Below are 21,697 nucleotides of genomic sequence, written 5' to 3' on the forward strand. Positions count from 1 at the left end.
GGTGGATTTGTGCAGGATTTAAAATAAACCCAGCCATGAGAGGATTTAATTTTTGTATGGCAAATCTGGTCAGATTTGACCAGATTAAGCAATAAATCCTCATGAAGTGGGTTAACCCGGCAAAAAGCTGTAGTGTAACCGTGCTATAAATGCAATGAGATTTGTGCTGGATATATTAAATCCAGTCGAGGATTTATGGCTAGTCTAAATGAGCTATAAAAGTAAAGTATAGACAGAGAAGAGTGAATTGAGTCAGTCAGTTATGGACTCAATTTTTAAAATGGCAATAACTATAAATTTTTAAATTATTTTATCTGGTAAAAGACAATATTTGGGTATTATTTGGCCGGATCTACAGCCTCATATAAAAATATTCAACAAAATATTGCAATTTATTTAGTGAGATGTCTGCGTAGTTTCCGTTTGGGCGACACCTACAAAAAACAAGAACACTACAATTTCTCTGTCTAGTGTTCTTGTTTCTTGTCATCCAACACCAACAAACAAATATAAAAAACCAACAAATAAATATATAAAAGCTATATTGAAATTTCACAAAACAAATATAATTGAATTAAATAATAATTACGTGTTGTGATTATAAAATGTATCGAACGCAGTGCATTTTTCAAAACTCTGTTGGACTACATCGAAAGATGTTTGGTCTGTTCCTTTACTTTTGAAAATGGTAAAACTGGCAAAAGTAGCAAAAGTTGTAATCTACTTCCATATGAATTGTATGGTGCCTAAAGTAAAGGAACGCTTTTCGAGTAAAAAGTTGTGAAACTTGAAGATTCTTGAACGTAAAGGAACAGAGCTGTTGTGAAATCATAACTCCAATTTCACAACTTCCAATTTTTTTTGCTGGGAGGTATCGATATTTCCATTGATGGTTTGCCAGCTCTACGATGTAAGCGGCGGCGGCTAAACTCCTACAAAAAATCAGCGGCGACGCGCCGCCGACTGATAAATGACTCGGACACTTTTTTGTTATTTGTTAGTCATTCTTAATCGTTCATGTTATTTGTTATTAATTGGTCTTTTCGGAATGAAATTTATTTGAAATAGAATTTCGATATGACTTCATATGTTCGAGCATTGTATGAATTTTCGGGCGAACCTGGTACTTCCGAAATATCAATTTCTGTGGGGGATGTACTGCAAGTTACTCGCACGGATGTTGGAGAAGGCTGGTGGGAAGGTAGGTTTACTTTGTGTAAATGATTAGTTCGATATTGAAGCTAATATTTAAAGGTAAACATACAAAGACGGGATGTGTGGGACTCTTCCCTGCTGCATATGTTGAAGTAATGTCCGCTGCAGAAGGAAAAGAACACCAACAACCCCAAGTTGCACAATCTATTTCTGATAGCCACCACAACGCTGCAAGATATGACTCAGCACCTGATGATTATAACGAAGGCGATGATTGGGAAGATGATTGGGATGACGATGACACATATTCCGCAATTGGACCTGGCGGTATCAATTCCAAGATTCCAGAGAAACAACTTTCGCTCTCGACTAGTAATTATGATAACAGGAACTTACCTGCAACCCCAAGTGACGATAATTCCTTACCTGCGTCCTTGGCTGGAAATAACAACACGTCAACACTAAAAAAATCTAGTATGTTTGGCAAAAGTTCAGATTCATTTATACTTGGTCTTGGAAATAAGGACAGATTGCCGGACAATGAAATGGTGAAGATAGTTCCATACGAAAATTTTTACCAGTGGCAAACAAATGAAGGGCAGACTTATTCCGTTATTGTGGCCAGTCCTAAAAAAGAATCAAAATTTAAGGGCATGAAGACATTTATAGCTTACCAATTGACACCAAGTTTTAATAACATATCAGTAAGTATATTTATTTTCATCTACGCACATAGAAGACAAAGGATAGAAAATTGTGTTATGTCGATCAAAGATATAATTTTTATCGTAGATATATCTTGTTGCCCTGATTACAAAAATATAAAACTTAAGACAACTATAAATATAAAACTTAAGAAAATTTACAATTTTAAAGAAACTTTTGCCCGCGTACCCAAAATTTCTTCTAGAATTGTAACCATTTCTGGATAGGTGTTTTCCTAAGCTTTCTTTTGATACCCATATCGGTTCAGAAAACCCGGTTTTATATCCGCTTTTTTACGCGAACTTTCGGTTCAAAAAACCGGATAACCGGCTATGACCGCCGCCAATTTTTTATAATCAGGGCAAAAAGATCTATCTATGGTAAAAATTTCAAATCGATCCGACGATTTTACCTAAACTAGGAATGTTCCAATTAAACTCAAAACAAAGTGGCGGCAAAACAATTAGCTGTTCTACAAGGGTGTGTAAAGTACAGTGCAATGATTACAATACTTTCAGGTCGAGTAAATTAACAACCCTGTGGTAAATTAAACTTTCATGTATTTTGTTGTTGTGGTACCGTAAACTGTTGTAGATCTACAATATTAACAAGATGAACATGATCTACAATGCCACTTTACCGTACCATGAGTAATACCGTTTAAGAATCGTTTTTTAATATGACTAAGAATAATGAATTCAATTCCAAATTAGGTTGTAGGGTTTAAGTGCTTAGCAAGATAAATACGTATGTTATGCACTTTATACCTGCAACAGTGCGTCGAATGTTTTAATTTAGCCTAGATATGGATGGGTGAGTAATCGGATAAGATGGCTTCTTCCAACGAATCCGATCATTGCATTCTAGGTTCTCCCTCTTTTTGTTTTTTAGTCAGCTATATTAATATTGTTTAAATGTTTTATATGTAATACCTTTTGTCTCACTAACGCACATTTTTTTTGATTATTCCTAATGACTTCGGTAGTTATATTGGTGAAATTGTCAGTGACGATTCTTATATTAAGAGATTCTGTCCTTCCCAGGCGAACCTGAATGTTGTTTTTTTTCATTGCACAATCCTTAAAGCCTAGTAACTTGCGTACTAAGTTTGATGAAATTAGCAGGTTATTGAGCAGGTTATAAGCTTTTTAGAAACGATAGGTCTGGGACTCGCGGTGGGGGTGTCTGCGTCTATTTTCTGTTAATCTGAAAGCTAAATTCTAACATCTCTGTCTGACCCTCATCTTTACGAGTTTTTATTTCTTAAAGTCAGTTCGGGAAATTACTGCTTTGTATTTGGCGTAGTTTATCTGCCTAGAGGAAATGTAGAAGCTTTAGAGGATCATATATTAGAGCTTATTGTTAGGTACCTTGATATTACATCGTTGGTAATTTCAATTGTGATTTGTTGAATTCCAGGAAATATTCGTCTCTAGCTTTTGCTAACGCGCTGTAATTTGATTGTCCTACATAATAATATGCCAACACACTTTGATTCGTTCCAAAATTCTTCTTCGCTTATTGATTATGCACTAGTTAGCAGTCCTACTTCAGTGTTGAGTAGCAGTCAATTTCACTCTCCATCACTAAATTCCTCTCATGCTTTTATGTTATTTCAATATAACATGCCTACTCGTAATGAATCTCTTTGTAAATCTTTCCGTGATTATAATTCAACTGATTGTTATGCTCTTTTTAATGATATTTGTTTCGCTAATTTTGAGCAAATATATTTAACCAACGATACTAGTGTGCAGCTCTCCGTTTGAATAATATTTTGTATAGTCTCTTCGAATGTCACGTTCCATTAAGAAGTGTAATTATTAATCGCAATATGCCTTGCTGGCATAATAATATATAGGAAAGGCAAGCAATTATCAATAGAGATTTGTCTTATCGTGCTACTTTAGAAAACAACTGTAATAGAAATAAAATTATTCATAAAGCATATAGATCGATAGCCCGACGGACTCTTAGACGTGTAAAACGATCTTATGGAACGCGAATGTTTGAGGGTGTTACTGACTACAAGGAATTTTGCTCCGGGGTTAGATCGACTGGTGGGCTGGATTTTTACAATGACTGTGATAGCAACTGTGATACTGATCCTGATTTACTAAATACTTATTATACCTCTGTTTCGCCCCCTTTCATAATTGATGTGAGTTCTGACTCTTTTTCTGATATGGGATATATGTAATAGCTTTTCTTTTAGAAACTTCGATCTTTTTGATCTGCACAGTGCAATATTTAGGTTTAAGTCCAATGCTGTAGGTAGTGATGGTAGTTAGGTAGTTCAGCGGCACATTCTTCACGTCTACAATACTGTTTTAATGACCAATACTTTCCCTCGCTCTTGGAAGTTGGCTGGAATTTCTCCCATTCGAAAAAGTACTTCTGGACTTGATTGTTCTGATTTTCGTCCGATATCCATATTGCCAGCTCTATCGAAAGCTTTCGAAATATTAGCCAAGGATCACCAATTTAACATATCTAGTTCTTCTTGTAAACTCATCGCATCATTTTTGTCTGATCGCTCTCAATATGTACTATGTAATGGCCGCTGTTCTGCAATTCGTTCGATTCTGGCAGGTGTTCCCCAGGGTTCCATTTTGGGCCCAAAACTATTTATGTTGTATGTAAATGCATGCAGACTTGGGGATTTATTCTGATGATTTGCAGCTATTTAATACTTGCCTTACTAATATTGACGACTGTATCCCTGAACAACATGATGATACACTAATACCTCGATTTGCGTTAATAATTGGTTCCGACAAAATTCAAAGCAATGCGAAACAACGCAAATCGAAACACATGTTTCCACGTGTTTGTGTAAAGAATTTGTTATTTGGTACTAAAATGTTTTTTTTTTATTTTTTTTTTTTAAATTTTGCACTAAAAATTCAAGCGAATGTGGTTGTTAACATTTAATGGTACAAATTTTATATCAATGATATTATTATTAGTATTGCTTTGGTTATAAGTTGCTTAGCTTCGGATATTCGGGTGAATTTTAAAAATATTTTTCTGCGGTAATTAGATGTTCCGAAGCAATGTAAAATAAACATTTTTTCTGATTGTTTTATTGTGACGTTAAGAAACCATTAATGAATGTCCTCTTCATAATATTGAAAGCCAAATGTATTCATTTTAATTTAACGCAAATCGAATCTGTAGCGCAAATCGAAGCAACACCTATTATTTTTTGTTAACGCAAATCGAAACAACGCAAATCGAGGTATTAGTGTATTGGTCGCATAAGTGAATAGGCTCATTGTAATAGATTAACTTTAAATATTGCTTAAACCAAGTTAGTTGTTTTTAATGTTTCACGACAACGAGATGCCGTCCATAACATAGTTGTTGAACGTAGTGTCATTAATTCCAGTAATGAAATTACATCCCTTGGATTCACGATTGATAATAGTCTCCAGTTCACTTCTCACATTGCTCATGTTTGCTCCAAGCTAATCCTGATCCTGAAAAAGTTGTATTGCCTCAATGTAATTTTGCCAACTCAAGTAAAGTATATGTTTGCACAGTCCTTGCTAATGCCTCATTTGCTGTACGGAATGGAGGTGTTTGCATGTGCTACCGGAAATAATATGCAGAAGCGTACATCCTGTTTCCATAAAATATTAAGGTTCGTCTACGGTAGGCATTGTCGAGGTAATTATTCGAGTTTTACTTTCCTATTTTTAGGTACTTCGTTTGAGAATTACCTTCAAATGAGGTGCCTCTGGACAACCCTCATATCTTCTCCCTTAGTTTCAGTTTTTGGCTACATCAAGGAATACTCAAATATATAATTTTTGTGTAAATAGGTTAATAAAAAATTCCTCAGTACAAATCCGTGGCGAGCAATTTTTTGGCTGTTGCGGACAGAAGTTATCGCGATTTTACTTCTGCTTTTAAGAATAAATTATTATAAAAACGCAAAATACCCCTCAGTAATGTTGGCGACATTACCTGAGTATTTCAGCCTTGAAAAACTTCTCTACAAGTGGTGTCTTAAGACACGCCGTTCGGACTCGGCGATAAACAGTAAGTCCCATATCATTGAGCTAAATATGAATCGGGGTGCACTCATTGATATGAGAGAAGTCTCCCTTGTCCCGTATGGGATGTTGTGGAACAATGTTTTGTTGTTTTTTGTATTATAAAAACGCTAATTACACTGTGCAACATTTTTAAGGTGATCTTGTGCAAACAATTCGAACTGAGGATTTTTTGAAAGTACAGACCCAAACGACAAGAAACCCTATTTTGGTTTTGTTGTGTCAGATCCAGCTCTGATTTTATGGCCCCATCTAAATGTGGTTAAATATTGAATTTTTAAAGAATTTCGGGGTTATATCTCTGAACCCAAGGCGAATCTTCTTCTGACCTCTGAAGCAAATTTGTAGATAAGGACAAGAATAAAATATTTGGAGAAATAATGAACTCGAAAAACCAAATTTATTGCCTCAAATTTCAAAATATATGCAAAAATTCCACAATTTTTATACATTTCGCACCGTATCCCCAAAACCGTTAATTTTTTCTGAAAAATATTCCCTGGAATGTAATACACAACTCTTCAGAACATGTCATTGTTGTAAAATGCCTCTATGCCGTTGTTTTCAGTAAATTTTCCAACGACGATTTAATAAAAATGACAATAATGTAGTGAAATACGAAATGCGAGAATAAACTGTTGGTGTAAACTGGGTTTGAAATACGTGTTGTAAAAGATATGATGCAAAATACCGCTGAAACAACATGAAGTAAGCATTTTAGAGTTTCAGAATGTTCTAACGAATTGTTGAGAACTTTATTTGGAAAATTTTTGCAATTATGCAATTATGCAAAATTTTCTATATTTTATAGATTTTGATGCCCTGGATGGAGTTTTTCTTATGCGGTTTTTTTTTTCAAAAGATAAGTTCTACTAGTTTAGGACTACAATATTGCTAAAGACAGCAAGGCTAAATTCCTATTCGTTTCTGAGATAAAGGCCTGCTAAATGCAAAATAGTGTAGATTTAGCCCGGTTTAGATGAGGCCATAAAATCCGAACTGGATCTGACAGGACAAAACCCTACTAGGGTTTTTGTAGTCTAAATATGTACTTTCAAAAAATGAATACTACAAGTTGTTTGCATTTTCAGTGTTGCATAGTGTTATTTTAATGAGCACAACTGTCCCTAAAAAGTTAGCACGAAGGAACGTCAGTGAGTGCATAATATTTGTTAAATGTTACTCAGTTATCGCGAAATTTAAAAAAAATTGACAAAATTTTAAATGTAATCTGACTTTTTTTATTTATTTCTATTTACCAGGGTTTAAAAGCCAGCATCTAAAAACATTAGCATTAGCTGTACACTTCAACTGCTACTCAATATTTACACACACGGCTAAATAAGCAACCGAACGCCCCCATCATATGGTAGAACCTATCATATGGTAGAACCTAAAGAATACCAATTATTATTGTTTAAAAATAAAAAAATATTTTGAACGGCTTCACCAAAAATTCACATGTCCTTTGAACGAAAAAGTGGAATTAATTATATCGCCATTTTTAATGCATTACACTGGTAACCCTGATCTCAAAAACAATTGTTTGCTGAAAACATGCCTAAGCCGTTGAAACTTTGTTGCTTATGGGTATTTTACACGATATGTTTTTTGCATATGAGTTGTCACTTCTCCCATACAAAATGTATATGCAAAGTGACAACTCATATGTAAAAAACATATCGTGTAAAGTACCCATTAATCTCTTTTCTGATATGTGTTGATCATGTGTGCTGCAAAATATGAGTATGCGTGTGCGATGCTTTTTTATTAGAGCAACAATATCAAATAGCATCAGCATCGCTAGCAATATTTTTGTGAAATTTGTTGCAAAGCGTTGCCGTTGTTCATTGTTGTTAAACATATTTCGGAGAAATTTTAGCAGGCAAAGCTGCAAATATTCGGTGCTTTTGCTAATATGGCGTTAGCATTTTCAACCCTGCTATTTACTCGTCAAAAATTACAAAAAATAGTTTCACTTCACGGGGAATCAAATTAACACTAAATTATAATGATCGGGATAATAGTTTGGATGGTATAGGCAGAACAAGCACAATTTGGGTAACAAAAAATAAATTTTGGTTTGAAATAGAAATAGTTTTCACTTCTTAAACGGAAATAGAGTTCAAATAAACCGTTTTAATTTATATGAATTTTTAAAATATGTGTAAACCGCGTAATTATCATAATCATTTTGTCCGCATGTGACCATATCTTTTAATTTGTATATATTTTTCGAAATATAATGTGGACGCTAAGCTGTAGCATCGGCTGCATCTTAGCATTAAAAAAAAAACCTATAAAACATCGCTAATTTTTAATTTCGCCTAATATATAAAATGAGTTTATATAACTTTTTTATGAAATATATGGATTATTTAGTTATTTAATTACAACTTTAGCATAGAATTTTCTTTACAATACATTATTAATTGGCCTTATAAGACTTCCTATGTATAAAATACCCATTAATTTGGGTATATTGGGTAAAAATGGGTAAATACCCGGGTAAAAACTATTAAATAAGAAATTTGGGACAAAATGCAGTCTGAAGTATTATATCGTCCATTTTATAATAAATTTTATTAACGTACAGTTAAACAGTTTACAGAACAAGTAAACATATTATTTAAACAATATTAGATCATAACATCACTGTCACTAGTTAGAGTTAGGCGTAGAGTGGGTAATACCACTGGACGTGGATGGTGTTTCTTCCAATAATGGAGACAAATTTAAGGTTTTCCCCTCATGGCATATATTTTTCTGGGAATTACACCTTGGATTTTTTGCTCTATTACAGAGATTCCAATTGTGAGATATGAAACATACTTTTGCAGCAGTATCTGCACTTAATCTGTTTCTCTTTTTGGAGTGGATGAAACTTGAAGTGCTGAATGACCGTTCTGTGGCTGCTGATGTGCATGGAACAGTCAAAATACGAACCGCTATCCTGCAAAGTTCTAAGTTCTGTTCCACCATGTAGTAGGAGATATTTCTTGTACGCAGCTCCATACAAAATCTTTTGACAATAGATCCTCTCTAGCTTTATAGTTTGCTAGATCCGCCATTATACTTACATTAAATTTTTAACCTATATCATGTTCTATTCACTTGGAATCATTTCACTTACTTCACTTCTTAACGTAATTGGGCACTTGACGCAGCTGACCAAATGGAAATTTATAAACTGTGTTGCAATATCTGCAAAGAACTACCTTTGAGTTGCTTGGATTTGTTGCAAAATGCTTCCATATTCGTTAATTTTTAGGTCTTCCCATCTTAAAAACGATTAAATTTTATTGTTCCATTTTTAACGGTCTTCAGATATTAACGCATACCTTATCCATAGTTTAAACAGATTATTGTATTACAAGCACAATACTTTTTTTTAGCGGTTCTTACTTTTATTTGAAATTTTTTCAGCCAATTCACTATGTATGTAAGTATATGTAAAATGGAATAGATTGGTAATTGCGAGAGGAATTTATTTAATATATAATATAGCTTAAACATTATGGGTAGCGACCAAAAAACACAAAAAGTCAAAAATAAATATTTTATTTTTCTTAAACTCACTTCATATAGACTTATTCTAAATTGGCCGTGTTTGGCCGTGATTCTGCTATTGGGAATATCTTCAGCAAAGGGTTCTGAATCAAATACATAATTACCAAGATGCGATTTTTTTGCGTTTTTTGAGTTATATCACTTTTTTGAAGGTGCCCTCCTTGCAGAAAAATATATATTTTTTTAACTTTTTGTTTGGTGAAGGAAATATTAACAGGGTGTTTTTGTAAAAATGCAACAGCTTTTGTTTGTTATAGTCGTGGTCGCTTTAAGAAGTTGAATGTGTGTACAAATATTAAGAAAATTTCTTTGGAAACATCAAACTTTGTTCGCTATAAACGCAGTTTCTTATAACCGATGTACGCTATATCCGAATTTTACGTTGTAATTCTTTGTTTTATCTTACTTTTGCATATAAAGCAATAAAAATGTATAAAAAGCCCACATATCCACCGCTATTAATTTTTGCCTCAAAAACAGGCCAAATTACCTATAGTGCAATTGACAACTAAAAATTCTCAATTTTGTTTTTTATATCTTTTAAATACCCAAATAAAAACCCTGAAAAGGCATTTAAATGGCATTTACCCAAGTTTTGGGTAAATACCGAGTAGAATCCCATCTATACCTATGTATTGATATTTATATTAAAATGAAATGAACTTTGGGCAAAGTGCATACAATTTTGTTCCGCATCCGGTTTCAGTGTCACCTTGAAAATCTACATCGATATATATCTATTTTAAGACGATCAATCAATAAGCGCGGATGTATTTTTTGGGATAAAATGAATGTAGCTCCCTTATCAGGGAAGTTTTAAAATCTCTGTTTCCGCAAAAATGAAGATGATGTACCAGTTATTTCATTGCAGTGGACACGACTCCCACAAAACGCGATAAAATGCGCGATATTTTCAAGAACAATTTTAGGTGATTTTCCTACCTTGGAAGTTCTCGTATCTCGCGTTTTTGTAGATAGATTTTTACGAGTAACGATTTTTTAGATTCGCAACGTAAAAATGTAAAATTTGCAATCAAGAACAAGGAAATCGAATGACAATTTTAAAAATACGATTTTTAGAAAAATGTTCGCACAACATTTTCGTATTTGAATACAGATTCCTGTGAAGCTGTGTAGACTACATTCACGACACATATATCAAATAACTCAGAATCGCGAGTTTTACAATCCTGTGTATGATTTTTTGAAAAACTTGTTTGCGGAACGAAATTAGAAGAAATTTTCAAAAAACACTTAAATGGTCTGTTCCAGTACTGCAAGAATCTACTAATTTTTACTATTTTGTTCGATAACATAAAGGAAGAAATGTTATCGTAGTAAAAAGTTGTAGCTTCTTGAAGGTTCTGGAACAGATCAAAAATCTGGCTTCAAAATGTCGGCATCATTTACGGGTAGACACAGATAAAATTTTGAAAAGTTATACATTGCACACTGGTCTGAAATCCATTTTTTTTCCGGCCAAAACTATTTGTACGTCCTTTATGTATTGATATTTAGTTTTATTTATAATTACTATCACAAAATAGTAATTCAGAATTAAAAATATATTAAACAGGGTGATCCCATTGTATGGGATCTAAACTAAAACTTCGACCTATGTTTATAATTTTTGGTGCGAAGGTTTCATATCTTCTAAGAAATCAAAATACAAAATTACAGCTAAATCGGCTTAAAAATGTGGCTAAAATTGTCAAATTATGTTAAATTGGGGTGCCCTTACATATATGGGCAAATAGGCAAGTCAAAACAGCACTCAAAAATAGGGAAGAGGAAGGAGCGACCGCAAAAGCATCTTCAAGAAGAAAAACTCACAACGTATTCAACGTTCATAAAAATCTATGTTCATCAGTCATGGACAGAAATCAGAAAAAGGAAAGTCAGAAAAGGAAGTCGCATCAAGGTACATGCAGATCAACTTCAAACAAAAATAGGCGATACTTCTGCTTCATCAAACAAATTATCACCTTTGGATATATTACTTCGAGAATTCAACATTAAAGTGCCGTATACAAATTCTACAGCATATCAACCTGAATCATCCACAGAAGACAACCAGTTGAAGTAATATCCAGAACCCAGGTTCAAACTTAAAAGGGGAGATATTAGGGTAACTCTAGTACTACCACATAAAATGCAACAATCTGGCAGCATCATAGCAGTGTTGCATGCATCGGTAGTTTTAAGTTATTATCTCTCTCTACTCATTGTCAGTACACAGTCAGTTAGTTATTTTGCAACCACCAATTAATAGACATCTCATCTGTACATATTTCGTCATATTTCATTGTTCTTCATAATTAATACTTTATTTCAACTCATAAAACAACTTAAAGTTTTATTCAATAAATGTATTGATTGTTATGTTTAAACATCGTCTTTCATTCAATCGACCACCTCCGTAAGAACATAATCCCAGCAAAATTTTATGGAAGTGGTTCCATGAGATGCCATGATTTCACTGGATCTTTTGCATTGGTTCAAATGAAGTCGTGAAAGATCCGATCTTTTCATCAGCATTTGAACCCATTCGAAGGAAGTCGTGAAAGATCCGATCGTTTCATTAGCATTTGAACCAATTCAAAGGAAGTCGTGATAGATCCGATCTTTTCCTTAGCATTTGAACCCATTCCATCGATCCAATAGAGATGAATTTTGTGTTTTTATTATTTATTATTATATATTATATTTTCGATTGTTTGAGTGGAGTATTCCCCCATTGGCTCAACTTCATTTATTACCCTCTATTACTATTGTTTATTCGGCCCGAAGCGACCAAATGTTTAGTCCGCACTATAGGGACTTGGGGGGAACAAGTGTATGAAGGCTCTCCCAATAGAGCCAGTACGCCCAATGCGTACGTTTGGCCGTCAATATAACAATGAAAAGAAATAGAAATAAATAAAATAAAACACGATAGTTTTATGAGTAAAAAGTTTGGCTCAATTGCCGTATTTATTTATGGTAAACAATATTACCTTTATTAATTAATGCACAACGATATGTACAAAGGCTTACGATAAGCGCGAGAGTTGTTGCTTGCAAGTCAAGCGGTCGATCGATCTCTTTTATTTGTTGTTTATAGTTGTGTTTTGTGTTGACATCTGCATGGATGTTTAAAAGTGGCGGTTGTCAAATCAATATTCGTTGAAATCTCTCATACTATTACAGGACTAATAAGGACTAATAAATGGGCATGGGAAGATTTCAACGAATACACCTATGCAATTCATAGATCCAATTTAAAGTTGTAGAATCAATTCTAACTTAAACATTTGCCGCCTCCCTTGAAACATCCAGATGTTTTAACAAATACGATAGAAAAGTATGTGTATATATGTAAGTATTCAGCATTAGTATGTATAGTGCAGGCGTGAGCATAACCTTTTACATTTTTTCTTTCAAACGATTTTGATTTTTTTTTTGTTTTTAGCATTTCATTTTTTCAAAAACATTCTTACATGCTAAACGATGGGCCATGAGGGACCCGGGCCATTAGGGACCCCGCGGTAAATATGGCCATTAGGGACCATGCGATAAGCTTACAAACTAAACGATGGGACCATTAGGGACCCCGCGGTAAATATGGTCATAAGGGACCATTCAATCGACTGGCCTTTAGGGACCCAGCAGTTGTGCAGATCACTATAGACCTGGCTAACGAAAGGGCCATTAGGGACCCTGCGAACGATAGTGCAACGTGAGCTAACGTTCGTTATGTTTGGTTGGGGCCGCTTTACAACTATTTTTCCGTACGATTTACGAAAAACCAAATTTAAGTGACAGGACCCGTAACAATCCATCCAAACGATGTATTTTGAGCGAGCAGCGAACCAGACGAAAATCGAAGAGAATGATTTTTAATTATCTTCGGGTACAAGTCTGCTCCTATCAAAATATCTGCGGGGCGCGATTCGCCGAATTGAGGATCTGCCAAAACTATATTCGACAAATCCGACTTAAGGTCCGAAGTGACCGAAAAGGTTGGAAGATTTCCCGATATAGACCCTACAACGCCGAAGTCTCAAAAGTAGACGACCTGTCACCACGACTGCAAAGTTTCAATGAACAGCTTTTAAGACATGTAGCTGCTACAGTTCTATTAACTCCAACGATTGTAGACTTCGTAGATTGAACCTTGAGTTTCAGATCCTTCTGAAGTCTTTCCGAAATTAAAGACGACTCAGAAGCCGGGTCGATAAGCGCCCTAACAGGAAATGAAGCACCTTGGTGAACGATATTCACCAGTGCTGTTCCCAATAGAACTTTTCTTTTCTGCCTGACGTGGAAGGATTGTCGAACTACATTATCTACCGATGTCGAAGGAATGCTAGAAGCTGAGGAAGAAGTACAACTACCATTTAGAGTTCTAGGCCGAAAAGTGGAAGCTGATGCAGATAACTTCGAACTTCTGGGAGTCACAATTTGACTCGGACTGCTCACCATAGAGCGATCTCTGTGCCATGGTGTAAGAAAGAAGGTGATACAATAATAGCAACCTATGTCTTCATTTGCTGTCAAAACATATTTTTAATCAAAAATAAATAACAAATATTTCGCTTCTATAAAAAATATCTGTGTACAACATCTTTGTTTAAGCTTCGCGAATAATATTTTAACGTTTTCTTCTAACTTTTGTGGATATTTCGCGCAAAAAAAATTTGACAGCAAATGAAGACAACAACCTAACGTCAACTATTGGATCACCTTGTTAAATTCGCCTATTACAATTTTTGACCTCGTGTCCCTTCTGAAGGAAATTCACACACAAACGATGCCTTTTGACCAATTTATATCTTTCCAACGGCGTACAATTTACGAACCGCTGGCAAACATTTATTTTATGTTGTTGCTCTGTACAAAGAACGCAACAAGAATTAGGAAACGAACGAAGAGGTGCCGAAAAGTGTTTGGGAGAAGAGTGAGGAGAAGTACAAGATTTAGGAGACACTTTACAAGTCGAATTATACAAAGTGCCAACACTTCTCATTTCATGCAAACACAGAAGAGTTCGAACTCTTTCTGTCAAGAATGCATCTAATTCTTTCCAAGTTGAAAGACGATACTTATTTGTCACACTTTGCTCCCATAAAGCGTGTGTGATCTTAGGCAATTTTTGTAAACAATTGAAAACCACGATCGGATCCCAATTATCCGTTGGTACATCATAAATTGCCATTGCAGAAAGACAACTAGTGATCCCACGTTGTATTGACTTTAGTCCCGAACTAGTTTCCTGATCCAACACAGGAAGCGAAAACAAAGATTTTAATTGCTTGTGGACGAGCAACCATGGATTATTATAGGTAGAATTCAGTTCATTCCACGCAAGATTAAAACTCCGATGAGTCAAAGGATACTTCGAGGCGATTTCTCGAGCCTCACCACTAGTTTTACTCACCAGATGACACAAGCGTTCAATATCTGTCAACTGGGAGTTATTTATAAAAACCGCACCGAACAAATCTCTGAAAGTGGGCCAATTTAGAATATTTCCATCGAAAACCTCAACATCCAAAGGAGGTAACGCAAGATTATGAATGTTATTAATATTTGGGAGATCAGCAACGAAGTTTGTGCCTACTCTAGGATTCCCAATACTCAATATTGTAGAGCTAGATGCCTGTGTGCCCACATCACGAGAATGATGGGACGACAAACTCACGTTTTTAACATCTACATCACAAGACTGTCTTTCCGAAAAATATCGCCTGGACGTTTTGTTAACGAATCTTCCGAACTACCCATTGTGTTCGGGGACATTTTAGCAGAACTATTAAATTTTGACAACAAACTATTTATCTTTGAAGAACAATTAACATATGTTTGATACGACTCCTCATAAATGGAATGAAGAATTTCCGGTTTTTCTATACGAGAGAGGCATTTTTGAAAAGTTCCCTGAAAGTTCTTCCACAATTTCTCAATTTCCTCACAATAAACTTCTAGGCCATAAAAGTCAAGTTCGTCTTCCTTTAATGTACTGAAGTGTTCAGTGAATGTAACGAAAGACTTGGAAGTACGAATTAATAAATGTGGATGAGTGAAAGCCATATTAGTGAAAACTAGGAAAAACAAACCAACAAAATGGCGAATGACACAAAGTACAAAAAATATAAAGCCACAAAGAAGAATGAAAATAAAATATATTATTTTTCACAAAACCAGAAATGTTCAAGCTACCTATTGTAGCGAAACTTTCACATTTTAAAACTATATTTAAATCGGTAAATGTACACTAAAAGATATTATTTTTAACAAAAGGATAAATTCTCAAACTACCAATTGTAGTGTCTATCTAAAAATTGCAATGATAAATTTTAAAAAAGTATTCAAAATTCCAAAAAGTCTCTAAATTTTGCGAACGAAAAGCAACTAAAAATAGAATTGACAACTCTAAGGGTCTAAGAACAACAAATTTGTCTAAGAACAACAATGGGAAATTTAAAATCAATAGTTAGATCCAAAAATTATGTATAATTTGTAAATTACCATTTAATTTACGAGATTATTACCAAAAACGGTACGAGGCGATATGAATTTGCATTAAAAGCCAATAATAAATATCTGCTTTCGACCAAAATGACACGAACTAACTAACGATTGTAGTGTATTTGTGCCAAAAAATATAACTGGAAATTCGAACAATATCAGAATTCAAAAAAATTATAAAATTCGCAAAAATATGTGTAAAAACCAACAAATAATATCCAACTATCGACCAAAATTACACGAAATAACTACCGAACGTAGTGTATATTTGTCCAAAAATGCAAGGGGAAATTAGAACGATATCAAATAATCAAATAATTTCTAAAATACACTCTACACAAGAAAAAGTCCAATTGACCGCTTGTAGGGTGCATGCAATATTAAATTTATACAAATAACCACCGAATGTAGTGTACTTGTGTACAATAATGCAACAAAAATTTCAAACTATATTGAAATTCCAAAATATATACCAATCGCAATAAATACTTTTAAATAATGCCCTACACAAGAAAAGGTCCAATTGACCGATTGTAGGGTGCACGCAAGTCCAATATAAAATATAATAATATGTGTCACAGTGCTAATTTACTGACCGAGTACTGTGTAATAATACACCGGCGGGAGACTGTGCAATAAAAACGGACACGACAGAAAGAGGAATGTCCAAAAATGCAATATTTATGCGTACATGCGTGTGTGTATATATTTCCATGCAAGCCACTTACTGACCGACCAGACGGTACGACAGAGCGACGATACTGGAGTATGGAGCTATACAAGCGTATGTGTATCAACGCAGAAGGGACCACGAATAGGCCGTGCAGTGTAAATATGTAAACGATGTATTTATGAAAGTATGTTTGAATATTTACAATGCTAAAGCTAGCGAAAACAGATCAATGCAAATCAATGTTATTTTTAGGGAATATTTTTTGAACCAATTTTGCAACAACAAAGCAATAAGTAAAAGAATTTTACAACGACGAATTAGAGAAAAAGAACGACAAATAATGCGATATTTGTGACCAAAAATATCTCTAGTATTTTTGTTTTGACCTTCTTATTCCCGTATGTATGTACGTCAGTCCACGATTTGGACTTTGACCGACCGACAACAAAGGGAATTGATGACGTTGTAAAACGGCCAAACAAACAAACGAACACTTGTATTTTTATTTATTTTGATGCTCACTTTGCACTATACGTACCAATAAAATAGTGAGATCCAAGGGGGTAGTGGACTGTATTTCAATAGGATGATTGCTTCCAATTCCAATCTGGCTCGAATTGACCAAATGTTTATTCGGCCCGAAGCGACCAAATGTTTAGTCCGCACTATAGGGACTTGGGGGGAACAAGTGTATGAAGGCTCTCCCAATAGAGCCAGTACGCCCAATGCGTACGTTTGGCCGTCAATATAACAATGAAAAGAAATAGAAATAAATAAAATAAAACACGATAGTTTTATGAGTAAAAAGTTTGGCTCAATTGCCGTATTTATTTATGGTAAACAATATTACCTTTACTAATTAATGCACAACGATATGTACAAAGGCTTACGATAAGCGCGAGAGTTGTTGCTTGCAAGTCAAGCGGTCGATCGATCTCTTTGATTTGTTGTTTATAGTTGTGTTTTGTGTTGACATCTGCATGGATGTTTAAAAGTGGCGGTTGTCAAATCAATATTCGTTGAAATCTCTCATACTATTACAGGACTGTAATCAATGGGCATGAGGAGATTTCAACGAATACACCTATGCAATTCATAGATCCAATTTAAAGTTGTAGAATCAATTCTAACTTAAACAACTATTATTATTATATTTTTATTTTTACACATGTATATATTATTTTATTTATGTAAATATGTAAGTTTAAAGCAATGTAACATTTATTATGCTAGGAAGTCCCAATCATTGAGCTAAAAGTAGAGTCGGACTGCACTCGTTCCCAGCAAAATGTTCGATGCCAAAGATGCTATTCAAGAATGGGTGCAAGTGAAATGGAATGTCATATTTTCAGCATCTTCACTCATTATTTTTACAAGAGCGTGACCCCCAAAAGATGCAATTCATTTTCAGATCCTAAGCATGTCATCTTTACTAACTCGATGGAATGGCATCTTCAACAATTCTTTGGCATGGCATCTATACCAATCCTTTGGCATGCCATCTTAACCAATTACCAAGAATAGCATTTTCACTAATCTTTGGCATGTCATTTTCACCAACCCTTTGGCATGTAATTTTCACGTCTTGTTCGGAAAATGGAAAATGATTAATTCAAAGGAATTAATGAAACAACTATAATTTATTTATCATCATAAAGTTTACATCTATAATTGCAGTTTATTCTCGTTGTTGTGACAGTAGTTAATATGTTTGTATTCTCATTTTTCTGTTTAATCTGGCTCTGGGTCTATAAGTCGTATTTCCCTATTTATATGGTTGTAACCACAAAGCTGCAAACTTAAGTTTCTTAGCAGGATTGGTAGGGCAATTGAAAAGGAGCAGTGTGTCGTGGGGGCCTGTGCTGTATGCTGGGCAGATGATTTCCACGGTGTTATCAGTACTTGCCCTATAGGAATTTAGACGGCTGCACCATCCCGAGCGTATTGACCCAAAACTACTCTGGTTTGTCCTGACAGCTGGCGCTTCTCAGCTGCGATAGATGGTGGATGTTCTCCAAGGACCGCATTCACACGATAACTGTTTACTGCATCTGCGACTGCATTCGTGTGAATGCTACTTAAATCTGGTTGAAAGGCTTGTTGATCTAGAGGTTCTCTCTTGTAACGTTAGACTTCTCTTTCTAGATTATGAAGCCCCCTGGCTGCCTGGGTCTGTGGTCTGAATTCTGCTATCATCGACCATGACATTCAACTCTATTGTTCCCAACACTGCCGCCCAGGTAGTGAACAGGACTATAGGAATTTTGACGGCTGCACCATCCCGAGCGTATTGACCCAAAAGTACTCTGGTTTGTCCTGACAGCTGGCGCTTCTCAGCTGCGATAGATGGTGGATGTTCTCCAAGGACCGCATTCACACGATAACTGTTTACTGCATCTGCGACTGCATTCGTATGAATGCTACTTAAATCTGGTTGAAAGGCTTGTTGATCTAGAGGTCTTGTAACATTAGACTTCTCTTTCTAGATTATGAAGACCCCCTGGCTGCCTGGGTCTGTGGTCTGAATTCTGCTTTCATCGACCATGACATTCAACTCTATTGTTCCCAACACTGCCGCCCAGGTAGTGAACAGAGTGGCCGTAGATTTATTGGCTGGTATTTGCATATTCCTCGCGTGGAAAAAATGGTAAGATCAGACAAAAAGGAGTTCAGTCTTTCACAAATGTCGTCAGGGAAGGCACCTGACGCCAAGATAGTACAATCATTCGCATACGTTACGATCTCAATGCCATCTGCAGCGTTTGGAATTCAGAAGAGGTTTTCTTCACTCTACGGGTCATGGACTTCTTGATCCTAAATTCTACGTACTACTATCGTCCACACTTAAAATTTGCTAAATCAAGTGTCACTATCACTGTTCTATCGCACGGCTTGCTCTGAGTGAGTCCTCGGCTAATATGGAGATGGAGATGGCAGCGCAGTTGTTGTGCTGCTTACGGATCCTATGCTATTGATCGGCAACTGGAAAAAAAAGTTATTTCTGATGCTGGAAGAACTAAAGCCGCAAGGGTCCTTGCTACGGGCGACAAAAGCGAAATCGGTTTGTAAGATTCACCTTTGCTGGCATCCCTTTCCGGGCTTTAGTAGCTGGCCTATTTTCCAGACTTCGGGAGCGATGTGTTTGGCAAGCGACAGGTTGTAAATTTAAGTGAGAAACTTGACTTCCGGCCGTCCTAGCTGTTGCAGTCTAAACACCGCCGCTGCACGCAACAGAGTTTACTTCCTCCGTAACAGGTTTTGATTCATCTTACAAAACGATTTTACTTCCCATCAGTGCAGTGCAGATTTCGACATTGACTCCAACTGCAGATTACTATTTCGTGAATTTTATTTTACAACGTTTTGGAAATGTTTGTTGTTTTTTAGGGATCTACAAATCGATTTGTTGAGCAGGGTTCTCTAGAGCAGGCAAGGAAACTTTTATAATTGGTCTGTTCCTTTACTTTTAAAAATGGTAATTGTTGCAAAAATGGTAAAAGTGGTGAACTGCTCTCATATAAATTGTATGCTTTTAAAAGTAAGGAAACACTTTGCGGGTAAAAACTGGTAACCTCAGGCACGTAAAGGAACACGACTGATACCAAAGAGTGCAGTCCGACTCTACTTTTAGCTCAATGATTGGGACTTCCTAGCATAATAAATCTTACATTGCTTTAAACGTACATATTTAGATAAATAAAAGAATATATACATGTGTAAAAATAAAAACACAAGGTTAGGTTAGGTTAGGCTAAAGGACGCGCAGCTGTCGTGTTGGACAGCCACTCCACTCGGAGACCTTATGGTCCATTGTGTTCATCCTATAGTAAGGGTAGGAGAAAAGAAAAGAAATAATAGCATAGGAGGTATCGAGTTTAGAAGTAAGAAAAAGGAATAATTAAGTAAATTAGAAGATAGCTGAGAATGATTAAGTAAGTGCTACGGATTGAGAAATTATTTGTAAAGAGAGAGAGAGCGAGTAAGGAGGTTTGCCGTATTAAGATGCTGTAGTTTGTTCGTGTTGAAGCCACTTCAGACCCTTGGCGAGAAGAAGCAGTGTTGTCGGCTCGGCTTGGCAGAATGTTGTCAGAGATGATAACGTATGTTCACCCATTGTTTGAATTCTCCTGGTCCTGAGCATTGGACAACGGCATAATAAGTGCTCAATCGTCTCTGTTTCTTCTTCGTCTTCTCATAATCTGCAGTAGTCCGTGGGGTCATCCCTATCCCATTTGCAGGTCATTGATCTTATCCTGCAGTGTCCCGTGATAACTCCAATCATTAGTTTTAGGTCGGATTTTCTCATGGAGAGTAGGGAAGTGGTCTTCCGTTTGCAGAGGTTGTGCCAGATTGCATTTGATACCTTGCAGCCAGGTTCGTTATTCCAAATCTGACCAGCCTTCTCCCTGTATGTTTGTTCTAGGAGCCGCATGAAGTGACACAGGGGTGGCCTGATTGAGTTATCGATTTCGATGTCGTTTGACTCAGATCCGCGACGTGCCTGTTCATCCGCCTTTTCATTTCCCTCGATGTCGCAATGCCCCGGGACCCAGCACAAGGTAACGATTGATCGTAGGGCCTCCAAAGCCTTCCTGCAGTGCAAGACCGCAGCAGATTTGACTGAATGGGATCTAAGTGATTTTAGGGCCGCTTGGCTATCCACATAGATAGTCACCGGTCCGGCTATATCCCCTTCCATGTTTTTAATCAATTCTGCTGCTTTCGTGACCGCAAAGATTTCGGCTTGGAAGACGCTACAATTTTCGCTTAGCTTGTACGAGATCCGTAAGTTGAGGGTATCGCTGTAGACGCCCGCTCCTGTTCCCTTTTCCATCTTGGATCCGTCGGTATAGATCTCTATACCGGGTAGAGGTAGGGAGTTGTGGGTCCAGGCTTCTCTGTCAGGTATCCGAACTTCAATGTCGTCGAAGTGTAATTGTGGTGATATATAGTCACTGATTACCTCCAAACCCACTGATAGTCCAGATTGTCGTAAGATAGCAGCATGTCAGTAGTCGAAGTT

The 21,697-nt window shown here is 36.0% G+C and overlaps 1 protein-coding gene across 4 annotated transcripts in view; it reads left to right on the forward strand.

Moving 5' to 3' along the window:
• Positions 1-229: 229 nt before the first annotated feature.
• The window catches only part of SH3PX1 (sorting nexin 33-like protein SH3PX1), a 161,482-nt gene continuing 140,014 nt past the window's right edge, over positions 230-21,697 (forward strand). For all 4 annotated transcript variants that reach the window (XM_073982297.1, XM_073982298.1, XM_073982295.1 and 1 more), the window contains exons 1-2: positions 230-1,201; positions 1,255-1,859. In XM_073982297.1, the coding sequence (XP_073838398.1) occupies positions 1,078-1,201; positions 1,255-1,859 (729 nt within the window). In that variant the 5' untranslated portion in view covers positions 230-1,077. The remainder of the gene's footprint in view (positions 1,202-1,254; positions 1,860-21,697) is intronic.

Source organism: Musca autumnalis, unplaced genomic scaffold (assembly GCF_047663935.1).
Source record: "Musca autumnalis isolate F117 unplaced genomic scaffold, ASM4766393v1 scaffold_4, whole genome shotgun sequence".
Classification (NCBI taxonomy): Eukaryota; Metazoa; Arthropoda; class Insecta; order Diptera; family Muscidae; genus Musca; species Musca autumnalis.